We start from the raw sequence: 22,542 nt of genomic DNA, 5'->3' as shown, positions 1-22,542 counted from the left end.
TCATTAGAAAATATTTGGGGCTACAGCTCTACACGCCGTCTGTTTTTTGCTGCTCAAATTTGCTTTGTGTATGTTGAAAATTTAGTTTTCAGTTTGTTTGAGGGACTACACTGTCTGTCAAGAAACTGAATAAGGTCAGCTGTGAACAATGAACTCTTCAGAGTCACTTCAGACTTCATGCACCATATCACGTTGAAATCAGTTCTATATTTAATTAATCTGTTTTTATTTTTTAAACGTTAAAATATTGTCATGTATATCATACCCATGTCATACCTGCTTGTGTTTTGAGTTCTTGAGTTTGTGTTTTGTTATTTTACCTGGTCTAGTCCTTTGTTTTCTGTCTCCCTGCACCCCAAGCCCACACCTGTTCTGTGTTTTCCCCTGATTGTCTGGTCATGTGTGTCATTGGTTCCCCCTCCAGTCCAGTTTTGTATTTAAGCCTGTTTGTTTCCTTTGTTCCCCGCTGGTCCCTTATGTGTTGTTTGTGTTTGTGTGCACGGCTGGTACCCTGTCCGTATCCAGCCATGAGCACTAAAGTGTCATCTTACCTGCAAACTTCAAGCTTCTGGAGTTCTTCCCCGCATACTGGTCCAACAGAAACATTGTGCAGAAGGAACCAGTCAATGGGACCAAGCGGGAGGAATGGTGAGGGAAATCAATCAAGAGGGGTGAGGTTCTGGCCAAATAATTTTTTCACCTGGTGACCTCTCCCAGCTCACCATGGAGAAGGCTGGAAATAGCTGGCAGCCTCCAAGACTGGCTTGAGACGAGGAGGGATTTTTTCCCTGATCCTCAGATTCACCACGCCATTGAGGCCGAGCGACAAAGGGCCCTGGGAGAAATCGCCGCTTCTATGAGGAGATCTCCTGCTCCCTCCTCCACCCGCCTCTCCACCGAAGCTCAACACGGTTTTCCGGCTCATTGTTTAGCTCCTGATCAGTCATCGCTGCTGCTTCCGACTCCTTATCCTGTTCCTGGTCCAGTTCCAGAGGGGTTCATGGAAGAACCGCCTCCACACCCCGATCCTGTTCCTCGTTCTGTTCCGGAGGGGTCCCAAGCTGAGCCGCCCTCACACTCTGTTCCTGTCTGTGAGAGGCTCATGGATGGACTGGTCCCGCTGCCGGGCGTCAGTTCATCGGCTCCTACATTACCAGCTTACCATTGCTACTTTAATAAACAGATTTTAAAAATGTTAATTATTTTGCTCCACGCATTCTTTTTCAGTTTATTTGCCTTTAAAGTGGCCTTTATAAGGAGGCCAGATTTTAATTAATGCCCATTTTGTATTTGTGGGAATGTGGTAGATTTTCTAACACTTCTTAATTTGTGGATACCTCATTAGTTCCAATGCCCATGTTAATGAGTTATACAACTGATGTAAATGCAATTACTTTCAAATATTGCAGCACATATATACAGTATATTATGCACAGACACTTTATTACTAATTAGTCTGATGCTTTTGGATCTGATCTGACTGTTTAAGTAAAATGTAGACCAGACTGTTAGTGAAATGAAAGCAATTAGATTTGAATTGGGCCTGTTATAGTCACTACCTTGATATGACTTTGTTGTTTGTGTTTTGCGCTATAGGGATTAACAGAATGGAACTGAATTTTGTTGAATTTAACTAGATTGAAATAAATTGTGAGTTAACTTGAACTGAGTGAAATTGAATTGGACTGAGTTAAATTACACCAAATTCAACAGCATTGATACAAACTAAATTGAACTGACTTGAACTGAAATAAACTAAATAGAATCTAATTGAATTGAATTGTGTGTAGTTTTCTCCAGGATCCAACACATTTATCCTTATATGAAGCCTGTATTCACATTATATTTGGAGAGTTTCTTTTGGAGCCACCTTTTATGAGGATTGTTGTCTTCCTAAAAGGAACAACCTGCACCTGCCTGAGCCTGAGATCAATCAATAAAATCTAATATTTCTAAATGACTGATGAAGTAGAAGCAAGAATGCTCTGAAATTTTACCTGTTAACAGACAACAGGTCAAGTAAGTTCCAAAGCCACTGAATATAAAAGTTCTTCTAACTTTCAGCAGACCCTCCTTGCATGGCAAATACATTTCTTTACAAACTCCAATTATGTTTTCAGTAATAGCTTTTTGTTATTTAGAGCCTAAGGTTCTGCTTCAAGTCTTTTTACCCATGAAACAGCATATTCCTACAAGACAGCACAATCGTGTTAATGTAAACACTGAGTAATATCAAGCCTTTCTTTGACCAGTTAATAAATAGCGTTGTCAATTAACTGGTGGAATTTGGTTATTTACTGCTTCTGTTCATTGACCATTGAGTAAGTTTTCAATGTAAAAATGCACATGTGGGTGTGAGTGTCGCATAGCAACAGCCACTGTAAAAGAAGGAAAACAGACGTGTGTTGCGAGGGGAAAAAAAAAACTGAAACGACATTTTTAGGACATCTCAGGAGTCTGACTTCTTTGAATTAATGTCATAGAAATCCAGCTTGCCAAGTTCAATTCCTGCCCGGTTCAAAAGCACCTGTTTATCTGTGTAAGCTCGTTCAATAACACATTAAATAAAGAGCTGAGAGGGCTTTTTTGTTCCTGTCTGTCTTTACTGCTTTTCAGACTATGCAAGTGAATAAGGTTTAAGGTAACTTGAATTAAAATAGCCTTACATTATTTTAGGTTATTAGTAAAGAAACGTAAATAAATCTTTCAAATGATAAATAAACAGCCTTACGTCATCTGTTTCTATAAACAAACTAGTATTTTTTTAATTGCTTTAAATTTTCATTGGACTAAATGTCATACCGTATCTGCACTTGAAAACTAAGATCTTAATATGGAGCATGTTCATTTTTAAATACAGATCAGCTCAGTATGATGCCAGATCAGAGGAAGGTGTGTTTATCGGTTGCACTGTATTCAGTGTTTTATTGACAAGACCTCCTCTGAAAAGGTTCACTGGAGAGGCAGTAGGCAGCCATTCCTGCTCACTTGGAGTTGTGTGAACCCCCACAATGCCAAGAGCCCTGCTGTGTGCTGTCTAATTGTATTGCTGGAGATATAATGATAGAACACAGGCTGCCCAAATTAATTGAGGCTTGCCAGTCACTGCACAAATTATGCAGCAAATGCTGCAGTGCTGCGTGTGAGAAACACACTGCATCACAGCCAGAGCAGGGATTATATTCACTATTATTTCAGATGATGCTCGCATACAAATGTGGTAATACTTATAAAAAAATATAGTTATAAATACTACCAATAAATTGTTCCATGTTAATGTGTTGTGCTTGATGGTGTGGTGAATTAGATAAATAATGGATATTTACCATATGCAGGGTTGTTATTATTTTCCTTTCTGATGCAACTGTTCAACCAGTTCTGCTAAGACTAAAACCATGGTAACAGGTGGTATTTGTGTTCATCATATATGAATAACATATGGGCCAGTAATTCTATTTGCTCATAAACATCAAATTCCACTAAGCATTCAGAATAAAATTGAACTATAAATTGAAAATAAACTGTCAACAAGTTCTAAAATCATCATGTTGTATTCCATATTGTAATTTTTTCGAAATATAAAATATTTTTATAATAATAAGCGGTTAAAAAGGTGTCATCAGTTGGGGAAGCGCCAGTGTGCTCCATGATGTTTTACTGCCATCTGTTGCCAATACTTTCAGATTTTTTATGCAGTTGTAATATTTTAATGATGATCCTCCTTCATTGCAAATTTATTGCCGGGGACTATGAAGGAGGCGCATTTGATTAAGAAGACAAACGCCCACTTCAGGTTTAACAAATACCTTTGCGTAAAGGTGCAATGCTGAAAATATATTTGCCAGGTTCCTTAACATTGCATGTAATATTTCACAGGTTATACTCCTGAAAGTTACAGTAATGCAGATGCCCCAAATTAGTCACATACCCAGAGTCTAAATGAAGATTTTAGAGATGACAAATTGCTTATGATTACATTATTAGCCAGATGAACAAATGCCTAAATGATAATTGAGAAAGTAAAAAAGCTTTCCACCACATTGGTTTTGTGTGCCTAGAGAAAATAAATATTTACATGTTTTTGTTTGTTTATCTAAAGCTGGGACATTGCTCCTGTTGATCCTATGAGACTGAGCAGGGAATAGAGCAAGGAAAACTCCTTTCCAGATGATTTAATCTGTGCATTAACAGCCTCTTTTCCCTCTCTTTCATTCATATATTTGGGATACATCGTCCAATGTGCGATTTGTACTGTTTGCGATGTTAATGTGAACCCATAAGGAATAGTATTAGTTGTCAAGCTATGAAGACTAGAATAGTTATCTATATAAATAGCCATGTTTTCCTTAGAGCCAGACCAATGTGAATTAGCTAAGAGGAGCGTTCAATGTGCTGACGAGAGCTCATCAGGAGACATCATCCTGTTTGCTTAGGCAGAGGCTGTTTTTTGGACTATTAGCAGCCACAAAAAAATCCCCACTGTGCAAACCACTAAAATATGTATCAAATTCTTTCAGCAGCAGACAGTTTTATAATAATTCTATGGCTTTTCATCCCTTTATAAAGTTATTTTTACTTCAAAAAAACCATGTATTGCTGTTTATTTGGACTCCGTTATATTTTGGGGGGGGGGGGGGGGTTATTCAATTGGGGGAGAATGCTTTTCTAAAAACTCTCTCTAATCAGTTACTGTTATGCTAATGTATGAAGAATGACATGAGAAACAGATCACGTACCCTGAGGATAGTAATGACTCTCTTCTCCCTTTCCTCTGGACATTGGGCTGCCTTTCACGTATCCAATCTTAAACGTGTGTGAGTGCATGAACGTTTGTGTGCATGCACATATGTGTGTACAAAAGAGTGATTTCTCGTGATTTCCATACCTGTAATTAGTCCTACCTGAGGTTGTGTGTGTGATTGCCTCAGGGGGGTGTCCTGGAAGGCTGTTTCAAATTAACTGGAGGGCGATTGCCCTTATTGTTTCCATCTGGCTATTAAAGCACCTTTACCTCATCAACACTCATCCAGTCTCAGAGCGGGATGGTAGATTTTGCAGAATCAAATTAGCAGCTCTGTGACATACAGTGGCTCTCTAAACTGTACACAACCCTGCTAAAATGTCAAGTGTTTTGTGCGACAATGAAATGACACTATAAGTCATTTAAACTCTTTTCCACTTTTCTTGTGACATATCCTGTACAATATACAGGGGTTGGACAATGAAACTGAAACACCTGGTTTTAGACCACAATCATTTATTAGTATGGTGTAGGGCCTCCTTTTGCGGCCAATACAGCGTCAATTCGTCTTGGGAATGACATATACAAGTCCTGCACAGTGGTCAGAGGGATTTTAAGCCATTCTTCTTGCAGGATAGTGGCCAGGTCACTACGTGATACTGGTGGAGGAAAACGTTTCCTGACTCGCTCCTCCAAAACACCCCAAAGTGGCTCAATAATATTTAGATCTGGTGACTGTGCAGGCCATGGGAGATGTTCAACTTCACTTTCATGTTCATCAAATCAATCTTTCACCAGTCTTGCTGTGTGTATTGGTGCATTGTCATCCTGATACACAGCACCGCCTTCAGGATACAATGTTTGAACCATTGGATGCACATGGTCCTCAAGAATGGTTCGGTAGTCCTTGGCAGTGACGTGCCCATCTAGAACAAGTATTGGGCCAAGGGAATGCCATGATATGGCAGCCCAAACCATCACTGATCCACCCCCATGCTTCACTCTGGGCATGCAACAGTCTGGGTGGTATGCTTCTTTGGGGCTTCTCCACACCGTAACTCTCCCGGATGTGGGGAAAACAGTAAAGGTGGACTCATCAGAGAACAATACATGTTTCACATTGTCCACACCCCAAGATTTGCGCTCCTTGCACCATTGAAACCGACGTTTGGCATTGGCATTAGTGAACAAAGGTTTGGCTATAGCCGTGTATTGACCCTGTGGAGCTCCCGACAGACAGTTCTGGTGGAAACAGGAGAGTTGAGGTGCACATTTAATTCTGCCGTGGTTTTATGTTTTTTGGATACAATCCGGGTTAACACCCGAACATCCCTTTCAGACAGCTTCCTCTTGCGTCCACATTTAATTCTGTTGGATGTTGTTCGTCCTTCTTGGTGCTGACATTACCCTGGATACCGTGGCTCTTGATACATCACAAAGACTTGCTGTCTTGGTCACAGATGCGCCAGCAAGACGTGCACCAACAATTTGTCCTCTTTTGAACTCTGGTATGTCATCCATAATTTTGTGTGCATTTCAATATTTTGAGCAAAATTGTGCTCTTACCCTGCTAATTGAACCTTCACACTCTGCTCTTACTGGTGCAATGTGCAATCAATGAACACTGGCTATCAGTCTGGTCCAATTTAGCCAAATCTCCCACACTAAAATGACAGGTGTTTCAGTTTCATTGTCCAACCCCTGTAACTGAAAAAAACAAATCTGTTTAGGGTGGGAATTTTAAAAGTCAAAGAGCTGCAACAATCTGGTTGTACAGATTTGCTCACCCTTAAATACTTTCTTGAAGGATTTTCAATTGTAGCGTTCAGCCTGCTTGAGTTCACACTTGTTATCAATTATATTGAATCTGATTATTCTTAAAAAAAAGTTCAGCTGTCTTTGTTTGATTTTTTTTGACATTGGCTCATTTGCATCTTTTATCTAATGTTGTAGTTTGCAAAGAGGTTACAAAACAAACAATCTTATTGCCTGAAGGTATTAGTCAGGAGAAGAATACAGAAAAAAATCCAGATTATTCTATAAACACCATGACACAGTTAAAAGAAGATAACAATTGATAAAATGTGGGACAATTCCAAAATCAGAATGCTTTTCCATTACTGAATAAAATACATAACCAAAATTGGTCAGAGATGCTCCAGAGAGACCAAAGGCACCACAGATGAAGCAGCAGGAATTTCTGCTAAGTGGTGGTTGTATTCCTTATGTAACAACTATCTTCTATATTCTTTATATGCCTGGATTAAGCATTAGGGGTTGCAAGTCACTCGTCTGTTCTTCTAAAGGAAATCTCCTGGTCTGAAGTCTTTCAAACCTTATGGGGACTACAGTTGTGAAAGCATTGTTTGGCCCAAAAATACATTATCTGTCATTGTTATGTTATTTTATGGCTCTGATGCATGCAACAATTACACACACACACTTGACAGTTAGAATGGGTTATTAAAAAACACAAGTGGATGACTTCAAGATTTCTGTACCGGATCAGGACCAACAGTGAAGGGAGAAGGTGAGTATCAATAGGAGGTAAGTTATTGTTAAATGTGGAAAATGATGAAGGATTGGAGGTGTCGCTTACTCCTGGTGGATGAAGGTGGAAGTCCGGGGCAGGCAAGTAACTCTCTGAGACTGAGGTTGACAGGTTTGGGCCATCTGAGAGGCTTGTGTTTGTTGAGCATCTGTTTTGTCTTTCTCCAGCTTGAGACTGATGGGAGTGCCACTGCAGGCTAAGGGTGAACAGACAGGCGATGGGTTACTGAGCCACAGTGTAGCTAGATGGTAGGATAGTTGAGGAGCAGCAAGGAGACTAAGAGCAGCAGCCTGAGAAAGGGTCGTCTAGAAAATCCTTAAACCGAAGAAGCACCAGCCACCGAGGCAGGAACCCAATGCTGGCTGTTGGGACAGGACCCTGGAGACACGGAGGTAAAGATAAGATCAATGATCTAGGTCTATGAAGGAGTCAGCAAGACCTAACCTTAGTGCTGAGCGATGTGGGCAAACAATCTGACGTCTCTCTCAGGAATTCCTGCTCCTCTTAAGCACCTCCTGATGATTCTGATGAGCTACAGCTGTGTGGCCTGCCAGTCGCACCCTGCTGGAGAACATTGAGAAGACTACAGAGATGCACCACACAAACCTGCACACAGCTCAGAGTGTAAAACTATCACCAACAAAACATTATACCCACACTGGAACATGGTACTAGCAGCATCAGGCTATGGGGTGTCTGAGAAGGGTAAAAAATATTTTTCTTTTTTTTTTTTCAAAACTGTTACTCTTTTCCCATTGTTCTAATACCTTTTCACATATACCTATCCTATTTCATATCACAAAAAAGCTTATTGGTTAAAGGAAAATAAATTAAAACCTAAATCTCCTAGAGGAATGAATAATTGTGGGCTTAACTGTACAACACCATGGCTATTTGATGGTTTCAGTTAAACTCTTAGCATTAGTCTACCAGGAGTTAAAAGTCTTAAAGTGGTGCAGAAAGAGTCTTGAACCATTTCTGAAATAAAATCTGTCTCTCTGAGGTCATCTAAAGAGATGTCCACACAATCTAATGTTGAGAACATTTGCAAGATAAGGTGGTAAAAACCATCAAATAAAGGTGTGAGATGCTGGAAGACTTTTACCAAAAAAACTAAACTGTGGAAAAATGTAATCAAAAGGTGCTTCATCAAAGTATCAATTTATGGGTATGCACTCTTATGCAACCAGGTTATTACATTTTTTATTGTATTTTTAAATTTGTTCCCTACTGGAATTGTCTGTTTTTTACTTTAGGTGGACATAATATGTGTCACATTATTAGCTAGAAATGTTTTGAATTGATTTATAATGGTCCCATGTTTTTTTTGTCACAAAATCTTGGATTTTTAACAGGGGTGGAAACATATTTCAGATCCACTGTGTCATTTATGTCACATTTCAGCAGCAGGCGCTAAATAAACTCATGTCTCATGTGAATTACTTCCCAGCATATTATCATGTTTATGTGAACGATGGACTCCATATGCAATCTGTGACAATATAAAGAGGCCTTGATTGTATAGAGCTAGCAAAACCAGTGATGGATTGAGGAGATGGAATCGCTTGACTTTGCCAGTGTTGGAGTATGACACAAATAGACCAGCTACTTAACATTATGGCTACAACATTAATGACTAGTGCAACTGTATATTTCCCCAGAGACTTTCAGCAGGTCAAATGATAAAATTGTCTTCGTTCTCATTAGGGTTATAATGCATATCTGGTTTTTGCCCTCATTTTTATTATTAATTAATCCTGAGTGACATAATCAGCTCTTACACCAAGAATTGCATTTTGCATGTCTTTGTGAGGCTGGTTAGTTTAATTATTTATGACTGTTGTAATTATTACCACTGTTAATGTAACTCATGTTTTATTTGGCATGGTAATGTCTCCTATTCACAGTAGCGTTATTATATAAATGAACCCTGGTAATGACTGCTTATCTGTTTATGTAAATTTCACATATTTTTTAGGAGCACAGCAATTTAAAGAATATCACTGCAGCACTCAACAGAAACCTATTTTGGTGCTTCATTTTTATTTAAGTCTTACATACAAAACATCATCTATTTTTGTCCTCTCTCTTGGGTTTTGGCTGGTAGGGAGTGATACAAACGCACCATTGCTTCCAAGCCAATCTACAACTGCATAAAAATCCTCATAAAACTGTATGTAATGTATACCTATCCAGTTTATAGTATATTCTCAATGGTCACATTAGCAGCTCCATTACTGTGACTGCTCTGTCTGTCTCAGCATCAGAATATTTTCATGCTTTGCTGGATTTATTGTGAGCCTCAGATATTGTTTGGATCTACCTTTCCCACTAACTCTGCTCTCTCTCCCTCACTGTTGTCTCTCTCTTAACAGATTCAGCCTGCCTGTTGACAAACAAGGAAGGTCATGTCGAATTGAAATTGCTGCAGATAATGGCACCGCACAGCATCTTGAGGAGTTTGTGTCTCACCCTGTGTCAGAGGTATCCTGACTTGCCTTCAGCCAAATGAACAATTATCCTTAATGTCCAGTTTTAGACAATTATCTCCAGTCGCTGCGTTTACGATGAGGTTTAACATAGAGTATTTAAATGATCCTGTAGATTGCCATTTATGACTTCCATTCATGATTAAGCAGTGGAGATTCACTGATCAGAGATTTTTGTAATAAATTTTCAGTCACGGATTTTGTAAACCTCTAACCATCCAATATAGAATTTAGCTTATTTGTTGCTATTTCCTGCTACAAAATAAAAACAAAACCTAACTTTCTTAACCATAACATTTGTATAGTAATATGATCAGTGAGGCTGTCTCTCAGGCTTACTGAAAATCTACAAAAACGGATTACAGATCTCTATTTTTTTTTTCTTTTTTTGGATACCTCAAAATGTAGATGTGCACAATATTACTATTTATTCATTTTATTCTAGAAGATCAATCCAAAATTAATAACAGCTGTGCCTAACTTAGTATCTGAGGGGGAAACGTTCTGGTTAATGTTATGTGTTAGATTGTCAGTCAGTCACTTTTCTACTGCTTCTTCCATAGTGGGTCACAGGGAAGCTGGTGCCTATTTCCAGCAGTCTATGGGCGGGAGGTGGGGTACACCCTGGACAGGTCGCCAGTCCATCGCAGGGCAACACAGACACACACAGGACAAACAACTACGCACACACTCATTCACACCTAAGGGCAATTTAGAGAAACCAATTAACCTAACAGTCATGTTTTTGGACTGTGGACTTGGAATGAAGCCAGAGTACCCGGAAAGAACCCACGCATGCACTGGGAGAACATGCAAACTCCATGCTGAAAGACCCCCGGCCAGAAGTCAAACCCAGGACCTTTTTGCTGCAAGACAACAGTGCTACTAACTGTACTACCATGTAGCCTGTGTTAGATTGTTGAATCATTAATTTGTTGTAACAAACAACAAAAAATTCATTCGTTCGTCGTCTTCCGCTTATCCAGGACCGGGTCGCGGGGGCAGCAGACTCAGCAGCGACGCCCAGACGTCCCTCTCTCCAGACACCTCCTCCAGTTCCTCCAGGGGGAGCCCAAGGCGTTCCCAGGCCAGCCGAGAGACATAGTCCCTCCAGCGTGTCCTGGGCCGTCCCCTGGGCCTCCTCCCGGTGGGACGTGCCTGGAACACCTCCCGAGGAAGGCGTCCAGGAGGCATCCGGTATAGATGCCCGAGCCACCTCAACTGGCTCCTCTCGATGTGGAGGAGCAGCGGCTCTACTCCGAGCTCCTCCCGGATGGCCGAGCTCCTCACCCTATCTCTAAGGGAGTGCCCGGCCACCCTACGGAGGAAGCTCATTTCAGCCGCTTGTATCCGTGATCTCGTTCTTTCGGTCATGACCCAAAGTTCATGGCCATAGGTGAGGGTAGGAACGTAGACCGACCAGTAAATTGAGAGCTTTGCTTTTCGGCTCAGCTCTCTCTTCACCACAATGGACCGGCACAGCGCCCCCATTACTGTGGCAGCCGCACCGATCCGTCTGTCGATCTCCCGCTCCATTCTTCCCTCACTCGTGAACAAGACCCCGAGATACTTAAACTCCTCCACTTGAGGCAGGAACTCCCCTCCAACCTGAAGAGGACAAGCCACCCTTTTCCGGTCGAGTACCATGGCCTCGGACTTGGAGGAGCTGATCCTCATCCCAGCCGCTTCACACTCGGCTGCGAACCGCCACAGCGCATGCTGTAGGTCTTGGCTAGAGGGGGCCAGCAGGACCACGTCATCCGCAAAAAGAAGAGACGAAATCCACTGGTCCCCAAACCAGACCACCTCCGGCCCTTGGCTGCGTCTAGAAATCCTGTCCATAAAAGTTATGAACAGGACCGGCGACAAAGGGCAGCCCTGCCGGAGTCCAACATGCACTGGGAACAGGTCCGACTTAGTGCCGGCAATGCGGACCAAACTCCTGCTCCGCTCGTACAGGGACCGGATGGCCCCTAATAAAGGGCCCCCGATTCCATACTCCTGGAGCACCCCCCACAGGGCATCACGAGGGACACAGTCGAATGCCTTCTCCAGGTCCACAAAACACATGTGAACCGGTTGGGCAAACTCCCACGAGCCCTCGAGCACCCTGTAGAGGGTATAGAGCTGGTCCAGTGTTCCACGGCTGGGACGAAAACCACACTGCTCCTCCTGAAGCCGAGGTTCGACTCTCGGTCGGACTCTCCTCTCCAATACCCTGGCGTAGGCCTTACCAGGGAGGCTGAGGAGTGTGATCCCCCTGTAGTTGGAACACACCCTCCGGTCCCCCTTCTTATAAAGGGGGACCACCACCCCAGTCTGCCAGTCCAGAGGCACTGTCCCCGACCGCCACGCAATGTTGAAGAAGCGTGTCAACCATGACAGCCCTACAACATCCAGAGACTTGAGGTACTCAGGGCGGATCTCATCCACCCCCGAAGCCTTGCCACCGCGGAGCTTTTTAACCACCTCGGTGACTTCAGCCTGGGTGATGAAAGAGTCCAACCCCGAGTCCCCAGCCTTTGTTTCCACCACGGAATGCGTGATGGCAGGATTGAGGAGATCCTCGAAGTACTCCTTCCACCGCCCGATAATGTCCTCAGTCGAGGTCAGCAGTCTCCCGCCCCCACTATAAACAGTGTTGGCAAAGCACTGCTTCCCCCTCCTGAGGCGCCGGACGGTTTGCCAGAATCGCTTCGAGGCCAACCGGTAGTCCTTCTCCATGGCCTCACCGAACTCTTCCCAGGCCCGAGTTTTTGCCTCTGCCACAGCCCGGGCCGCAGCACGCTTGGCACCACGGTACCCGTCAGCCGCCTCAGGAGTCCCACAAGCCAACCACAGCCGATAGGACTCCTTCTTCAGCGTAACAGCATCCCTTACTGCCGGTGTCCACCACCGGGTTCTGGGATTGCCGCCACGACAGGCACCGCAGACCTTACGGCCGCAGCTATGGGCAGCAGAATCGACAATAGATGCGGAGAACATGGTCCACTCGGACTCTATGTCTCCAACATCCCCGGGGATCTGGTCGAAGCTCTCCCGGAGGTGGGAGTTGAATACATCCCTGGCCGAGGGCTCCGCCAGGCATTCCCAGCAGACCCTCACTATGCGCTTGGGCCTGCCAAGTCTGTCTGGCTTTCTCCTCCTCCAGCGGATCCAACTCACCACCAGGTGATGATCAGTGGACAGCTCAGCCCCTCTCTTCACCCGAGTGTCCAAAACATACGGCCGAAGGTCTGATGATACGACAACAAAGTCGATCATCGACCTCCTGCCTAGGGTGTCCTGGTGCCAAGTGCACTGATGGACACCCTTATGTTTGAACATGGTGTTCGTTATGGACAATCCGTGACTAGCACAGAAGTCCAATAACAAAACACCACTCGGATTCAGATCGGGGAGGCCATTCCTCCCAATCACGCCTCTCCAGGTGTCACTGTCGTTCCCCACGTGGGCGTTGAAGTCCCCCAGCAGAATAATGGAGTCCCCGGGAGGGGCACTATCCAGCACCCCCGACAGGGACGCCAAGAAGGCCGGGTACTCCGCACTACCACTCGGCCCGTAGGCTGAAATGATAGTCAGAGACCTCTACCCAACCCGAAGGCGCAGGGATACGACCCTCTCATCCACTGGGGTAAACCCCAACACGAGACGGCTGAGCTGGGGGACAACAAGCAAACCCACACCAGCCAGCCGCCTCTCCCCGTGGGCCACTCCAGAGTAGAAGAGAGTCCAACTCCTCTCAAGGAGATGGGTTCCAGAGCCCACGCTGTGCGTGGAGGCGAGCCTGACTATTTCTAGTCGATATCTCTCGACCTCCCGCACAAGCTCAGGCTCCTTCCCCCCCAGCGAGGTGACATTCCACGTCCCTAGAGCCAGCCTAACCATCCGGGGATCGGGCCGCTGAGGTCTCCACCTTCGTCCGCCACCCAATCCTCTTTGCACCGGTCCCTCACGGTTCCCCCTGCAGGTGGTGGGCCCACTGGGGGATGGCCTCGCGTCTCTCGTTTGGGCTTGGCCCGGCCGGGTCCTGCGAGGAGCAACCCGGCCACCAGGCGCTCTCCGACGAGTCCCGACCCCAGGCCTGGCTCCAGGGTGGGACCCCGGCTCCGCCGTACCGGGCGACGTCACGTGCCTCGATATTTTGTTCTTCATGAGGGGTTCTTGAACCATTCTTTGTCTGACCCATCACCTAGAGCCTGTTTGCCATGGGAGACCCTACCAGGGGCATTTAGGCCCAAGACAACATAGCCTCTAGTTACAACAAAAAATTAACTTATAAAAAAATTAACTAATATAATCATACCGGAAACGTTCATCTTTGAAAAACTGAGAAGATTACCTGGAATGACGAAGACATGAACTCTTGCATATTTAGCAGCTTTTATGTCTCTAAAAGCTCATTAGTTGTGTATTTGATCCTTTGTGAGGGGCTGTTTTCTGTTAATCCTTTTTAGAAAGCAATAGTTCTCTGGTGGATGATCACTGTCTACAAGGTGAGGGAGGAAACGTTCTCCATGGGCTTTTTATTGACAAAGTGAAAGGAGCAAACGTATGGAGTTTTTACTGATTGCTTCAAGTTCAGAGGCTTTAACCTGGTCTGTTGGATCCAGGGATATTCCTCTGCACCAACTGCAGCACTGCTATGAATAAGGTGAATATTAGAACCAAAGGCGGCATCACACCATGTGTGAAAAGGAGCATTTGGTTTTACATAGCTTTGCAATTAAATGGAAGTTTACTCTTCTTTCAAAACAAAGTCAAAATGATCACAGAGTTGACAATTGAAACTATCTTAAGCAACACATATTACCATGCTTTTTAATTGGCACAGTTAGCTTTAATAACTACAAACATCAGTGTCTGTGTGCATTCCTTGTAGAGTTAGTAGGACATTTCCTTAACTGTAATATTGAAAAATAAATTGTCAACTTAATCTTAACCTAATCTAGCATGTTACGTGACAAAGACAGAATTGGACTCTTCAAAAGAATAAAAAAAGATTATTCTCTGTATTCATTCCACTTCCTGTTATTTGCTGAGACCTCAGCCCCGATTTAAAAGTAAAATCTGCCAATTCTGGTCACCAGCCAAATTCTTTGTGAATCCTTAGTGACTAGTCCATGAAAATGCACCAGACCAGCATTACACTTCTCTGCTGAGGAGTTTTAGTTTTTTTGCATTACCTTTATTTAGCACATTGTGATCTACCCCTTCTTGAATCAGGTGAAGCTATTTTATCATTGCCTCGGTTATTCTACCCTGCTTTGTGATGATCAGGAGGTACAAATAAAGCATTGATGTTGGAGAGTAACCTGGGAATATACTCTCTTACATATTTGATTAAACAGATGATGCATACTGGCCACACCTGAGACAGCTTCTATTTTGTTTTGTTTTTTGTTTGTTTTTTCTGAGCTTGCCACCATCTCCGTGCCAACAGAGTGGCCTTGTTCAAACAACTGACTTATTGAACTCAGGAAAGCAACACAATGAGTTTGTTTTTTACCAATATGTTGTCAGAACAGTCCAGTAACAGTCATTGCCAGTTAAAAGTAGGTGCACCTGTTAAAGCATTTTTTCTAGATGATCAATGTTAGTATGGATGAAAGTGGCATTAGGATAGCTTGGACTTGATAATCAGAGGTGGCTCATTAATTTTATCTATAACTCCTCTATCTGTTATTTATAATTTTGTTTTTCATGTTCAAAGGCACAGAGAGGGACTCAACCTTCCCACTGGCTCAACATGCCCCCTTCCACAGCATGATTTATGGTCTTCTAATTTGAGACGCTATGATTTTTTTACAACCCCCTTTTTCTTTTCTTTTTTTTCTTTTTCCTTTAACCTATTACACATGAATTAATTATAGAAGCCCTATCTATGTTGCAATTAACAGGTAGGCTGTCAGATAACCTTAGCTCAGATTACCACAGTGTGTAAATGTGAAGGAGTGACATTGGGAGCAGCACTCAACACCAGTTAAAAATAAATACAATGACATTTTATTGGAATAATATTCAGTATTGGGAATGTAAATCTAATATCCCTTGAAGTGGACTCATGCATTGAATAGTTATGATGTCAAAAATAGTCCTAGGAAACCAGTAATGTTTTTCACCTCACAACAGTCTATTCATTTCAAGCCAGTTCACTTCAATGCAAACAACATCATTGTTCAGTGTGGAGGTCTCTACTGAGAGAAAAAGACCTAACTAGTATTTTTAAGATGACTATGATTTTTAAAAAATGGAGTCAAATCGCTAAAGCGCTCAGAACTTTGCTGACAAGAAAAGCGTGTTTTCTACAGTCATGTTGATTTAAGCTACATCACAAATAGGGACGTCACCAGATAGCCGGAAGGCTGGACATATTTCAACAAAGTTGCTCTGTTTTATTTTTCTGAGCTTTATGCCTCTGATGTTTTAGAACATGCTGGATGTGGAAATGTTGGCAGTTTTTAGGGAAACTTACAGTTAACAAAAGGAACTACTGACTCTTCCTGGAAAACCCATAGAGACTAATGTTTAAACATAAGATGCTGAGGTCATTTTTACATGTCAACCATGTAGTCTGGTTTTATTTTTGTTTTAAATTAGTTTTAAAATAGTCAAATCTTGCTTAACTGCAAAGAGGTGTAATAGACTCACCTGTTTCACACACTGTGTAATTTCGCCTCTTATAAATATTTAGTGATAGAAAAGTTTCTTGAACTTGAAATATCCTGTGCATGGTGCATGCAGTAACCATGGTGGAGTAAATTAGATATGCCTTAAAAAAAATGTGTTAGGTTTTATTTATACAGATACAGCTGTCCAATATTAATCTGACGAATGTTACTACAATAGATTTCAAATCAGCCAGAGAAAGATATAAATAATTTCAAATGAAATATTTTGTAAACATAGTTTATTTTTCAATTCAAGAAAATTTAATAAACATCAGTCACCTTTGTAATTAGTGGATCTTTACTAAAAAGTTATCTTTATAATTAAGCCCAGCAGATTCAAGTCCAGTTATATCCAGTTCTAATGTATTATCAGTTTAATGTATTGTATTTCTTATTGTAAAAGCGCTTTAAGTTGGTAGTTTGACTGAAAAAGCACTATATAGGCTCACCCCATTTACAATTAGAAGACCATTAGCTGGTTTTGATACTAATGCTTGTAGAAGGTTTACAGAGAACAAGTAGTTTAAAGCTTTCATTCACCAACTGATTGCTAGGGCTGCATCATGTGAGAAAATAATGCAATGCTGATATTACCTCCAATATAGCCACATTATTCTTACCTCTCTTTTTAATTTGTACTTTCCAACTGTTTTTGTGACCTTAGCAACTTAGGAACCATGATCTGTATCAGGTCTGAGCATCTACTGCCTTGAGACTCAATCAAAAAAGCTGAATATATCAATGGTATGCTAAGTATGAACTCAAGACATTTTTGTGAAATAATTACTGTACTCCAAACAATCCTTGTGATAATAATATTGCACATACTGATATACTGTAGTTATAACGATATATTTGTTATATATTGCAGCCCTGTCTATGACTAATGGTCTTTAATTCAGGCAAAGGTGGCATGAAAACATAATTACTAAACTGTAAAACTGGAATATACTAGGGATAAAATGTATACAGTAACCAAGGTGACAATGTTAATAGAATTACAAATCACTTGAGAGAGTTAGAGACCTCTCTTCAAGGTCACTTTTTATTAGAAGCAAAGTATATCTCCAAACTGTGTTTTAAAACCCTGTTTTTTCACATTTGGTACTGAAATCAAGACCTTCTGTTTGATAATGCAAAACATGGGAGTGTGAAAATATCAGCTAGATTTCCATTCAAGACTTATAACAACATGGTGTTTTTTTGTTTGTTTATTTTATGTATTTGTTTCCATGTACAGAAGACGATTGATTAGTCATGCAGCATTGATGCACTAGCAAGTGGTGCCTTAAAATAAAATTCAAAAATGAGCGTACGGCTCTTATGAACTCAGTTGCTGTTGGTCCACTTACAAAGTCATGAATATTGCATAAGTGAGCATTTGAAATGGACTCTCCTCATAAACATGGTAAACAGACTTGAAGGGGCCATAAATTCATTCAGCAGCCCATCGTCATTATGCAGCTCCAGCGGCTCATAGCTGATTGTATCACACAAATATAGTTTTGCTCATTGTAAAAGTTTCATGACATCGCGGCTTAGTTTATTTGACTCTTAAGCTTTATTAAAGATACTCTCAGGGCTCTAAACCATGTGGTGACTGCACATAGGTGCTCCTGTGAACCCTGTTATCCATGTCTTTACGGGCTTTCAGATAGGCAGTGGTAATGTCACTGAAAGCTTGCATTTAGCCAACATCCTCAATGCTTCACTGTTGCTCCACCATACACCTCTGCAGCTGTCCTTCACTTTGGCTCGACTAGCAGCATAAAATCCTGATGAATGCCATTCAGAAAGCACTATAAAGACATACAGTAAATACTGACATGACTGCTTAGGTTTTGAAGTGGTAGTGATAAAATTGACATATTACATTTGACACATAGATGGATAAAAAAAAAAAAAATTATGTAGCCTTGAAATTAATGTACATTTAATAATTTCCGGCAAAAGTCTAAGTAATTATGGAAAAGAAAGGATACGATGAGAAAATTAAGAGAATACCACAAGTAAATTCATGTTTAAACGTTACCTTATTGTGCAGATTTGTAGTATTGTTATTTTACTTTTACATTGCTATTGAGCACAATTTATCCCTGCGTTACCAAGCAAATGTAATGTACTATTTTGAAAGAAAATTCAAAGAAATAGTTCTTGATTTATTTCTGAATGTCTTTAATATTTTTGTCTAAATGCTGGATGCTTTTTCAGTCATTTCAAAGTCTTTTTTGCAGTAGTTAGAGTACTGTTAATTCTTTGATTAGCCACTCAACACTGACATTTATATTATCAACTATAAACAAAGTACAAAGATTCAGGAGATGAACTAGTATTGTATCTTCCTCATAATAGAGACTTTGGCAGATTACTTAACTTATTTAAATATGTTTCTGAAAGCTCCTTGTTATTAATTTATCCTAAAGAGAAATCTGATTTCATTTCTTTGGTTGAAGTGCTGTGAAAAATAATTGGCATGTTACAGATTGTGAAAGAAAATCTATATTGGAAAAACATAAATACAAAATGCAGTTTTCAAATTATGATTTCACTTAAGGGAAAAAATATGTACACTAACCTTACCTAATGTGGAAAGGTGATTGACCTCTTTGTTGTCACTAACCACAATTTTTAGAAAGCTTTAGTTTAATCAGCCATGACCAAAGTTTGATTATTGTTAAAGATGTAAAAACAAGAAATCACTGAAATAAAACCTATCAACATTAGGTAGGTGAATAGACATCAAGAAATACAAGAACAAATATAAAAAACAACATCACAGATATTATCATCATCTCTCAGTTTGGAAACGGTTGTAAAGCCATTTTTAAAGCTTTGGGCCTCCAGCAAAAATCTGTGAGAGTAATTATTCTCAAATTGAAAAACATGGAACAGTTGTGAACCTGCCCAGGAGTGGTCGGTCTCCAAGAGGGCATCAATGACTCATCTAAGAGGTCACAAAAGTACCCAAAACAACATTTAAAGGACCCCAGACATCACATGCCTCTGTTACGGTCTGTGTTTGAAATTCAACAATAAGAAAGAACATGGGCAAAAAAGGCATCCATGGTAGAGTTCAAAGGTGAATGCCACAGCTAATCAAAAAGAACACAAAATATTTGCCAAAAAGCATATTGATGATCCCCAGGGCTTTTGGGGAAATATTCTGTAGACTGATGTGACCAAAAAATATCTTTTTGGAAAGTGTGCATTTTGCATAAAGCGAATGCAGTTAAATCTGGGCCAAGTTTGCTTCTTGAGGACCTTTACTCAAGCACACTTAGGCTATGCAGCACCACTATAACAAACACAACATGAAGGTTTTGGAGTGGTCGAGTCAAATCCAACTCAGAAGCTATGGTATGACCTTGAACAAGAATCCTCTAATGTGGCTGGATTCAAAAGTTTTTTGCAAAGAAGAATGAACTCAAATTTCTACACAGCAACGTAACATACTCGTTACCAGTTGCCAAGGGACAAGCAATTATAAGGTTTAGGACATAATTACTTTGTCACATACGAACATTTTAGTTTGGATTGCCTTTTCCCTCAATATATCAAATCCTCACATGAAAACAGTTTTTTGTATTCATTTATTTTTGTCTAATATCAAAATGTGTTTACTCTGAAACATTTAGGTCTAACAGAAAACCAAACAAGCAATAACAGAAGAAATCTGCAAGGGGGTTTACACTTTTTGAAAGCGCAGTACATTTACTAAGGATTTCAAATATATTACAGTTTGAAAATGTATTTTTTATAAATGAGTCTTAATCTAACAGCTATTTAACAAACAACCAACCCCAAAAGGGTCAACTTTGTAACAATTGTTTGTCTTTATTGAGTTGTTTCCTATTCCTTAAGGATATTGCCTCAAGAAAAAAGAATATTTCGTTTTTTTATCGTTTTAGCTTCTGTTTTTTGTACTTGTTTTTCATGACTCAATACAGACCAAGTCAAGATATGCTACATTTCCCTTTCTACCATCTATGAACTTTTTTGGAATATCTCTCTTGATGAAAAATAGTATAGTATAAATATATTAAAGAAATGGCCAGGTTCATTTAACTATTTTTGGGTGATAAATGTGTGGAAAGAGAAGTTTGCATGTCCTCCCAGTTGGGAATCTATATGCAAAGAGAAATTGCTTTTAAAATAGCTCTAGCAATCAAATAGCATCTATATGCATAGAGGTAGTTTGTCCATATTTAAATGAAGTATTATGTCTGTATTTAGAAGAATAGCAGCACATATTTATGTATATTATAGCCTTGCTTCTCCCTTTTGTTTAAGTCATATTAACAGGATGTTAATTAAAACTTCTTTATTTTCTATTCAGGTATAAGTAAAGGTTAGTACAGTATATTTATAAAGACTACATGGAACTGTTTTGTAATAATGCATTCCTTTAACTGATTAATTTTGAGGTTAAACATATTAAACTCAAACATGCATCAGTGTTTGAGTTCAGTGTGTTTTTACCTCAGCATTGATCAGTTAATGGAATGTATTATGTCATGGCTTTTGCAATCAGTGTTATCATCTATTGATTTAGAAATCTCATTCCAATGTGAATCATCAATTTGGGTTCGTCACATTTTGAAGAAAAAACCCTTGTCTATTTCGGACCTGGAGTTCTCTCTTAAATAAAGTAATAATTATGAAGTTAAAGTGCAAAGCAGTTGTTCAATATGAAGAAATCGCACTGCTGTTAATTCCCTTTGCAATCTCAATTTTAAGTGCCTTTTTAATGTTAGTACAAGTAACAACAGCATTGAATGGCTTCTCAAAGAAAAAATTATGAACTTATTAAATTCTGCATTATTTCAAACATAATATAAAAGCATGGCTCAATACTCAATTTTGGCTCAATGGAAATCCACTCTAGTTATTTGGGAAAATCTGTTCAGCTTGGAAAAACGTATCTTCAAAAAGAATTCTGACCCGAACAATTTCTCAGAATAAAACCTTTATAACTGAACTACAAATACGAATATTTCTCCAAATTATGTAGCTCTGCTGTGGCAGCAGAATTAATTTTACTCATTAAACTAAAGGTTATGGACAGATAAGTTGTGAGTTCCGAGAATTAATCATAATTAATGATATTTAAATGTCACATGAAAGTTAGCAAGTAATGTTTTTTTTTACTTATTTTATTTTTACTCATGCCACAGATTGTATCTTTCATGTTCATCTTAACATACATCTAGCTCTTTCTAATGTTCATCATGATATGAACTGTTTTACACAATCTGTTCATAACTTCAAAGTCTAATTTATTGAAGGATAAACCAACTCTCTGACTTTTGTTTTATCTTTTTTTGTAGAGAACCTTTGGTCCCATATTTCTTGGAGATGTTTCATCCCACTGGGAAATGCATCATGAGAGACAAAAAGAAGAGAGGAGATTCATTGGCTGCATCAAGGAATTTCAGGTCAACTCAAAGGAGATTGACCTGGTGGGTGTATCAGTGAAGGGGAGGAACATCAAGAACTGTGACCCGCCTGTCTGCCAACACCTTCCCTGCCGCAATGGAGGAACATGTGTCAGGTATTGTACCAGATCACCTTTTAGCCCAAACAAATTATTTATGGTGCTGGAATGGAAAAACCAGCAGGAATGTGAAACGGTGTGAAAAAACATTTCTACATGATAATGCATGCCGCAGAAAAAGGAATCTAGAAGTAAGGATGAACTGTGACTGATTACACCTCATTTACAATATGTACCTGCACCAAACAAAGTGGTTAGAAATGATGTTGCTATATGACCTGATGTTTCTTCTTTTTTTTTTCTTTTTTCCAGTATGATGCAGGGTAGGCAGAGCGAGTTTATGCTTTGACCAGAAATAGTTTTTCCACCTTTTTTAAACATGAATGGCTGTGGTTGCAAAATATATGCTTTTACCACACATTAACTTACCCAGCCAGGTACTGAAATGAGAGTTTGCTGTTCGCTTCCTTGCACCTACTATTTTTTATACAAACAGGTTCAGTTGTCAAGCTTATCTTATCTGCAATGGCCTAATTTCACTGTGGCCTGACTCAACAGTGACGCTGAATGAATTTGGACTCTGCATCAATATAGAA

General features: G+C 40.4%; 1 protein-coding gene across 1 annotated transcript in view; it reads left to right on the top strand.

The window, feature by feature from the left end:
• Window positions 1–22,542, top strand: part of eys (eyes shut homolog) — a 336,214-nt gene that overhangs the window by 270,499 nt on the left and 43,173 nt on the right. The window contains exons 42-43 of the mRNA XM_047352417.1: window positions 9,668–9,776; window positions 21,780–22,003. Coding sequence (XP_047208373.1) covers window positions 9,668–9,776; window positions 21,780–22,003 — 333 coding nt within the window. The remainder of the gene's footprint in view (window positions 1–9,667; window positions 9,777–21,779; window positions 22,004–22,542) is intronic.

This window comes from Girardinichthys multiradiatus, chromosome 22 (assembly GCF_021462225.1).
Source record: "Girardinichthys multiradiatus isolate DD_20200921_A chromosome 22, DD_fGirMul_XY1, whole genome shotgun sequence".
Taxonomy (NCBI): Eukaryota; Metazoa; Chordata; class Actinopteri; order Cyprinodontiformes; family Goodeidae; genus Girardinichthys; species Girardinichthys multiradiatus.
This window is presented reverse-complemented; position numbering and strand designations above follow the sequence as displayed.